Source organism: Acipenser ruthenus, unplaced genomic scaffold, assembly GCF_902713425.1.
Source record: "Acipenser ruthenus unplaced genomic scaffold, fAciRut3.2 maternal haplotype, whole genome shotgun sequence".
Taxonomy (NCBI): domain Eukaryota; kingdom Metazoa; phylum Chordata; class Actinopteri; order Acipenseriformes; family Acipenseridae; genus Acipenser; species Acipenser ruthenus.
The window spans coordinates 25,633-35,000 of record NW_026708700.1 but is presented as its reverse complement, the minus strand read 5'-3'; the positions used below and the strand labels follow the sequence as shown (position 1 = coordinate 35,000).

At 36.4% G+C, this 9,368-nt stretch overlaps 1 protein-coding gene across 1 annotated transcript; it reads left to right on the top strand.

The window, feature by feature from the left end:
• The first annotated feature begins 5,240 nt into the window (after positions 1 to 5,240).
• LOC131735436 (TBC1 domain family member 2A-like) lies at positions 5,241 to 7,519 on the top strand. Its single transcript, XM_059021569.1, has 2 exons — positions 5,241 to 5,581; positions 6,970 to 7,519. Exon 2 carries the CDS (start codon positions 7,019 to 7,021, stop codon positions 7,517 to 7,519), a length of 501 nt encoding a protein of 166 aa, XP_058877552.1. The 5' UTR covers positions 5,241 to 5,581; positions 6,970 to 7,018.
• Positions 7,520 to 9,368: the final 1,849 nt, after the last annotated feature.

Genomic DNA, 9,368 nt, shown 5'->3' with positions numbered 1-9,368 from the left:
CGTTGAAACGGTGAGTCTTACGTCGCCTGCCTGATACATTAGTCCAATCAATGCGTCTGAACCTGGTGTGTAATCCCAAGGTAACTGCTCACTGTTAACCACGTTTTATATATATATAATTGCATGCCCCGATAGCTACCGATATGGAGTCTTTCCATCCAGCTCCGGTTGCTTCAACCGGAGGTGCATGCAATTGATATATATATATATATATATTATATGATATATATATATATAATATATATATATATATATATATATATATATATATATTTGCATGCCCCGGTAGCTAAATGCTTAGTTACGGCTCTGGACAAAACCAAAAACCCATGGCCAGTATACAATATTTTTCTGTATGAATTATTTTCTGTTGAGCACTACTGACACCGTTGAAAACGGCGATACTTCGGTCGCCTGCTGATACATTAGTCCAATCAATGCATCTGAACCTGGTGTGTAATCCCAAGATAACTGCTCACTGTTAACAACGTTTTATATATATATAATTGCATGCCCCGATAGCTACGATATGGAGTCTTTCCATCCAGCTCCGGTTGCTTCACCTCCGGTTGCTTCAACCGGATGTGCATGCAATTGATATATATATATATATATATAATATATATATATATATATATATATATATATATATATATATATAAATATATATTTGCATGCCCCGGTAGCTAAATGCTTAGTTACGGCTCTGGACAAAACCAAAACCCATGGCCAGTATACAATATTTTTCTGTATGAATTATTTTCTGTAGAGCTCTACTGACACCGTTGAAACGGCGATTCTTCGGTCGCCTGCTAATATATTAGTCCAATCAATGCATCTGAACCTGGTGTGTAATCCCAAGGTAACTGCTCACTGTTAACACGTTTTATATATATATAATTGCATGCCCCGATAGCTACGATATGGAGTCTTTCCATCCAGCTCCGGTTGCTTCACCTCCGGTTGCTTCAACCGGAGGTGCATGCAATTGATATATATATATATATATATATATATATATATATATATATATATTTGCATGACCCGGTAGATAAATGCTTCGTTACGGCTCCGGGCAAAACCAAAACCCATGGCCAGTATACAATATTTTTCTGTATGAATTCTTTTCTGTTGAGCACTACTGACACCGTTGAAACGGTGAGTCTTACGTCGCCTGCTGATACATTAGTCCAATCAATGCGTCTGAACCTGGTGTGTAATCCCAAGGTAACTGCTCACTGTTAACACGTTTTATATATATATAATTGCATGCCCCGATAGCTACGATATGGAGTCTTTCCATCCAGCTCCGGTTGCTTCAACCGGAGGTGCATGCAATTGATTGATATATATATATATATATATATATATATATATATATATATATATATATATATATATATATAAATATATATATATTTGCATGCCCCGGTAGCTAAATGCTTAGTTACGGCTCTGGACAAAACCAAAACCCATGGCCAGTATACAATATTTTTCTGTATGAATTATTTTCTGTTGAGCACTACTGACACAGTTGAAACGGTGAGTCTTAGGTTGCCTCCTGATACATTAGTCCAATCAATGCGTCTGAACCTGGTGTGTAATCCCAAGGTAACTGCTCACTGTTAACACGTTTTATATGTTTATATGTTTATATAAATATATATATATATATATATATATATATATATATATATATATATATATATATATATATTTTGCATGCCCCGGTAGCTAAATGCTTAGTTACGGCTCTGGACAAAACCAAAACCCATGGCCAGTATACAATATTTTTCTGTATGAATTCTTTTCTGTTGAGCACTACTGACACCGTTGAAACGGCGAGTCTTCGGTCTTCCTGCTGATACATTAGTCCAATCAATGCATCTGAACCTGGTGTGTAATCCCAAGGTAACTGCTCACTGTTAACACGTTTTATATATATATAATTGCATGCCCCGATAGCTACGATATGGAGTCTTTCATTCCAGCTCCGGTTGATTCACCTCTGGTTGCTTCAACCGGAGGTGCATGCAATTTATATATATATTTGAATGCCCCGGTAGCTAAATGCTTAGTTATGGCACTGGGCAAAAGCAAAACCCATGGCCAGTGTACAATATTTTTCTGTATGCATTCATTTCTGTTGAGCACTACTGACAGCGATGAAACGGTGAGTCTTACGTTGCCTGCTGATACATTAGTCTAATCAATGCGTCTGAACCTGGTGTGTAATCCCAAGGTAACTGCTCACTGTTAACACGTTTTAAGACGTTAAAGGCCATGGCCAGTATAAGTTATACAGTGTCCCCTTCAGACATATTAAAGGAGAGATTCGGAAATAACATTCAAAGCTATGCGCGAGTAAATACCACCCTAACTCCTAACATCCAAAAAAAAAAGAAAAAAGACTAATATATATATATATATATATATATATATATATATATATATATATATATATATATATATATATATATATATATATATATATATTTGCATTGCCTTGTAGCTACGATATGGAGTCTTGCATGCCCCGATAGCTACGATAGGGAATCTTTCCATCCAGCTCCGGTTGCTGCAACCGGAGGTACATGCAATTTATATATATATATATATATATATATATATATATATATATATATATATATATATATATATATATTTGCATGCCCCGGTAGCTAAATGCTTAGTTACGGCTCTGGACAAAACCAAAACCCTTGGCCAGTATACAATATTTTTCTGTATGAACTCTTTTCTGTTGAGCACTACTGACACCGTTGAAACGGCGAGTCTTCGGTCGCCTGCTGATACATTAGTCCAATCAATGCGTCTGAACCTGGTGTGTAATCCCAAGGTAACTGCTCACTGTTAACACATTTTACATATATATATAATTGCATGCCCCGATAGCTACGATATGGAGTCTTTCCATCCAGCTCCGGTAAGCATTTAGCTACCGGGGCATGCAAATATATATATATATATATATATATATATATATATATATATATATATATATATATATATTATATATATATTTGCATGCCCCGGTAGATAAATGCTTCGTTACGGCTCCGGGCAAAACCAAAACCCATGGCCAGTATACAATATTTTTCTGTATGAATTCTTTTCTGTTGAGCACTACTGACACCGTTGAAACGGTGAGTCTTACGTCGCCTGCTGATACATTAGTCCAATCAATGCGTCTGAACCTGGTGTGTAATCCCAAGGTAACTGCTCACTGTTAACACGTTTTATATATATATAATTGCATGCCCCGATAGCTACGATATGGAGTCTTTCCATCCAGCTCCGGTTGCTTCAACCGGAGGTGCATGCAATTGATTGATATATATATATATATATATATATATATATATATATATATATATATATATATATATATATATATATATATATATTTGCATGCCCCGGTAGCTAAATGCTTAGTTACGGCTCTGGACAAAACCAAAACCCATGGCCAGTATACAATATTTTTCTGTATGAATTATTTTCTGTTGAGCACTACTGACACAGTTGAAACGGTGAGTCTTAGGTTGCCTCCTGATACATTAGTCCAATCAATGCGTCTGAACCTGGTGTGTAATCCCAAGGTAACTGCTCACTGTTAACACGTTTTATATGTTTATATGTTTATATAAATATATATATATATATATATATATATATATATATATATATATATATATATATATATATTTTGCATGCCCCGGTAGCTAAATGCTTAGTTACGGCTCTGGACAAAACCAAAACCCATGGCCAGTATACAATATTTTTCTGTATGAATTCTTTTCTGTTGAGCACTACTGACACCGTTGAAACGGCGAGTCTTCGGTCTTCCTGCTGATACATTAGTCCAATCAATGCATCTGAACCTGGTGTGTAATCCCAAGGTAACTGCTCACTGTTAACACGTTTTATATATATATAATTGCATGCCCCGATAGCTACGATATGGAGTCTTTCATTCCAGCTCCGGTTGATTCACCTCTGGTTGCTTCAACCGGAGGTGCATGCAATTTATATATATATTTGAATGCCCCGGTAGCTAAATGCTTAGTTATGGCACTGGGCAAAAGCAAAACCCATGGCCAGTGTACAATATTTTTCTGTATGCATTCATTTCTGTTGAGCACTACTGACAGCGATGAAACGGTGAGTCTTACGTTGCCTGCTGATACATTAGTCTAATCAATGCGTCTGAACCTGGTGTGTAATCCCAAGGTAACTGCTCACTGTTAACACGTTTTAAGACGTTAAAGGCCATGGCCAGTATAAGTTATACAGTGTCCCCTTCAGACATATTAAAGGAGAGATTCGGAAATAACATTCAAAGCTATGCGCGAGTAAATACCACCCTAACTCCTAACATCCAAAAAAAAAAGAAAAAAGACTAATATATATATATATATATATATATATATATATATATATATATATATATATATATATTATATATATATATATATTTGCATTGCCTTGTAGCTACGATATGGAGTCTTGCATGCCCCGATAGCTACGATAGGGAATCTTTCCATCCAGCTCCGGTTGCTGCAACCGGAGGTACATGCAATTTATATATATATATATATATATATATATATATATATATATATATATATATATATATATATATATATTTGCATGCCCCGGTAGCTAAATGCTTAGTTACGGCTCTGGACAAAACCAAAACCCTTGGCCAGTATACAATATTTTTCTGTATGAACTCTTTTCTGTTGAGCACTACTGACACCGTTGAAACGGCGAGTCTTCGGTCGCCTGCTGATACATTAGTCCAATCAATGCGTCTGAACCTGGTGTGTAATCCCAAGGTAACTGCTCACTGTTAACACATTTTACATATATATATAATTGCATGCCCCGATAGCTACGATATGGAGTCTTTCCATCCAGCTCCGGTAAGCATTTAGCTACCGGGGCATGCAAATATATATATATATATATATATATATATATATATATATATATATATATATATATATATATATATATTTGCATGCCCCGGTAGATAAATGCTTCGTTACGGCTCCGGGCAAAACCAAAACCCATGGCCAGTATACAATATTTTTCTGTATGCATTCTTTTCTGTTGAGCACTACTGATACCGTTGAAACGGTGAGTCTTACGTCTCCTGCTGATACATTAGTCCAATCAATGCGTCTGAACCTGGTGTGTAATCCCAAGGTAACTGCTCAGTGTTGTAATTGTTTGCCACAGAGGTCAGTGGTGTCTGGGATTACGCAAGCACGGAAGACGTGACATTGCTAAAATTCCCAAAACACTATCAGCAAGGAACGAAGAAACAGGTTTGTAATCAGGAAGACCTTTTAAATAACCCACCCAAAGGAAATGCATATACAAAACGATCGTCAAAGAGGAGATAAAACAAGTCCATTGACCTAAACTGTCACCATAGCACAGGGAACAAGTTTAAACTGTCGTTGTGAAACATTGAGGAGAACAAAGTTCATACGAAGTTTCTGCTATTACGACAACACAAAGCTTCTAGTATTACGACAATGAAGAAGTCGTTTCTGTAAGTGGATGAGGTAAGAACCAAGAGAAGTGTTATTCATTTAAGTGCTCTCTCAAGTTACGGGATTCAGAGGTTGTTTACTCAAGAAAAAACGAAAGTGGAATATATTGAAGCTGCAGTTGATAGTAAATGTGTACTTGCAATGAAGAATGATCGTGGTTAAGACGTGAGCTGTTTTGTATTACTGTACATGAAGGGTGTGTGTTCTTGTTAGGAGTATGTATCGTAATTGCACAAGTGGAACTGTACTGTGTCTTGTAATTAGTGAAACTAAGACATTATTCCCAACACTCTGATACGTCTAACCACGGCCAGTTTACCAAATAAGTCTAGGAAATGCCAATTGTTTTCAAATATTTCAGTTTTAGATCCCAAATTCATTTTCTGAAGGAGACTAATAATAGCTGGATGAAAGCCTACTCCAGTAAAGTATTAGGGCAAGGGCGTTTATGCTGAAGTATACAATGCGTACATTTCACATGGTCAGGCAGTTTTAAAACCCTTTTTTTGAAAACACGACAGTAGCCTGCTACACATTAATACGCTTTGTTCCTTGTCATTGGGCTCTGGTGTTTTTTCCTTATGGAGGCCACCTTCAGTCTTAACTACATCAGAACACTCCAATTGTCTATTGCTGATTTAAGATTTGGTTTATTTATTTAATAAAATGAACTGTGCTACTGCAGCATTTTACTCCAGTATTTTGCTGTAAACACTATACTTTAAAGTGGTAATTTGCTGTAAATGCATTTTTTTTATACAGCAGTAAACTATAGTGGCCGTACTTAGTACTGTAGTCTACTATAACCTCCTTGAATAATGCATACTTCAAAGTGGTTATAGAAATTTTCAGAATTTACTATAGCATACTTTCAAGGAGGTGTAATTGCCAGTAGTATTTACTACAGTGCCTGTATGTTATACAGTATTTTAAAAAAAGCATTTACAGCAAATGTGCTCATTAACAATAGAATCCTGTATTAAAATATGTGTTTTAAAAAAGTTGCAATAATTTAAAGTTGTGTGAAGTTTAGATTTTATTTTTCATAGAACATAATCCTGAATAAGGGACACTGCAATCACCACAGAGAGCATAGGGAAACTAGTACCTCTTCTGCAGACCTTCATAGCTGATAGCTTCTTTTTTTGTACTAATTGTTACTCACATGGGACTGTAAGGATGTTTTTGCTTACGATTGTAAGTCGCCCTGGATAAGGGCGTCTGCTAAGAAATAAATAATAATAATAATAAGGATGTAACATTTTATTTACAAATTTGTCCCTCGCTGAAGCTGGTGTTTGTGAAAGTAACTAACTGACAAGGGGCAGGGAAAAGCTAATAAAGGGAATGAAAATTGATTATACCATACTACACCTCTTTTCAATAGCCAAAGACAAACCAGTTAACATCTTTTCTTTGAAATCTGGTGAGGACACATGGTGAGGACTGTAAAGATGGAGCAGGACTGTCAAGTCGGAAAACCCATGCCTCCAGCTGATCCCAATCTGACAAGCCCAGACAATCATCATGACCTCACTGCCAGTGCAAGAGAGGAAGTGGGAAGCACCAAGGAGAACGAGGGTGATTCCACACACATGGACCAGAGCAATGCCCAAGAGAAGCCAGTCATGAAAACTAAGATGGAACCCTCCTCCACAAAACTGTGTGGATACCTGAACAAACTTGGGGGGCCCTTGAAGGCCTGGAAAGCCCGCTGGTTTGTTTTCGAAGAGAAGAAGTGCCAGCTGTACTACTACAGAACATCACAGGATGTCAATCCCTTGGGAAGCATTGACCGGGCTAACGCTACCTTTGGCTACCCGGATCAAGCTCAGGAAGGGACCTTTCAAATTCAAATCCCAGGACGGGTATGTCTGAAGGTATGTCTTTTTAAAATTAAAGTAATAGGAAATCCCCTAATCTGCGAAGGTACGTGAAGCAGTAACAAGCCAGCCAATAAAACTTAATCATATATATCTTGCACTTCCATTCGTTGAGTAGAACACACAAGTGCAGTTCTGAGTTGAAACAAACACAAGTTACAGCAAACATGTATTTTCATTAACAAAAAAAAAACACTGTTTGTGCCTATACTGATGTCTTAATTAAGTTATTTTGTTAGATACAACTGCTTTGGTTGAGGATACACTAATCAGTTTGGACTTCCACTTACTGTCATTTTTTTTCAAATAACCTTAAAAAACGATGTATTATTTTAAGAAAGTGCCTTTGTGCAATACCAAGGGTTCCCTTATAAATTTAACCACAGTAAATTTAACGCAGGAATTTAGCATTTTTCCCATGGTTCTACAATGCATTTACTGTAGTTTACCATGGTTTATTAATGTTCTTTACCATACCTCTGTGTTCCAGGGATGGTTTTACTTTGAGTTTAATATGACACATCGGAACTTGTTACTTATACACTGTGGCTAATCAGGCTAATTTTAAAACCTGCAATGGAGGGAACTGCAATGCAATAGGGGTTTGAATGTCTGTCATTTGGTGCAGGGTGTAAAATTAGCTTTTGAGCACTGGGAACCTGAAAGTTTTATATATATACTGTATATAAATGTAATTTATACACGCATACAATTCCATTAAATTAGCCATTGTATGGTCTCATGTTATGCTTTACCTAAAATAAATACATTCATCCGAAACTGGTATAGAAATGTATTCCCTGTATCTACTGGCATACATTTCATCAAATGCTCTTGTCAAATGCTCTTGCTTGTGAACACAAAAATAAGCATTACTGTTCTAGCGTTGTTGTTCTCAGTCTTTAAAATGTATATTAACAATCTAACAGCTTGCAGCTAACATGCTTAACACTGTGCGTAGTAATGATCTACGGATAAGCTTGATCAATTATGAAAGAGATTGTTGAATTAATTTGAAGCAGTAGCAATTTTATATATAATGTATGTTCCGTTCTAATATCTTAGTATATAGTCACTTATAAGTTACGTTGCAGTACTCCACACCATTCTTCCCATGGCCTGAACTCAGAATAAACTGTCCAGCTAACAAGTTATAAATTGTTCATTGGCTATGAAAGAAGGGATTCTTACTAACTTTTCACTTTTAATCTTACATGAGCATCATCCAGCCAGTTGTGCAAGAAAAGGCTCTGATTGTTGTATGATAATGTGGGGGAGGAATGTATCCAAAGAAAAGACAAAAACTTAGTGTATGGTGTATTGAGGGTTTAGTAAGTTGAAGGTAAAAGATTAAACTTCAAAGTATATTGAATTTGGTATTTGACTGCATTGTGACCACTTTAAAATCCACAGCCTTCCTTTATAGTTTGAGTTAAGCGAACAGAGCAAGGCTATCACATTTACGAAGCTATAAAATAGCAGCTCTGTAAGTGTTTGCTGTAAAAAGGTTGTCAGTATAAGGGGCAGCAGTGTGGAGTAGTGGTTAGGGCTCTGGACTATTGACCGGAGGGTCGTGGGTTCAATCCCCAGTGGGGGACACTGCTGTTGTACCCTTGAGCAAGGTACTTTACCTAGATTGCTCCAGTAAAAAAAAAAAAAAAACCCAACTGTATAAATGGGTAATTGTATGTAAAAATAATGTGATATCTGTATAATGTGAAATAATGTATAATGTGATACCTTGTAACAATTGTAAGTCGCCCTGGATAAGGGTGTCTGCTAAGAAATAAATAATAATAATAATAATAATATAACAAAGGGAATCCTTTTCAGATGCTGCTTTGATAATACACAATAGCATCCCCCAAGCAGGTTTCCCTACATCTAAAATTTTGGCAATGAA

Bases quoted from the DNA above. Each gene is read 5' to 3' on its own strand.
- LOC131735436 (XM_059021569.1), top strand. From the start codon at position 7,019: ATGGTGAGGACTGTAAAGATGGAGCAGGACTGTCAAGTCGGAAAACCC.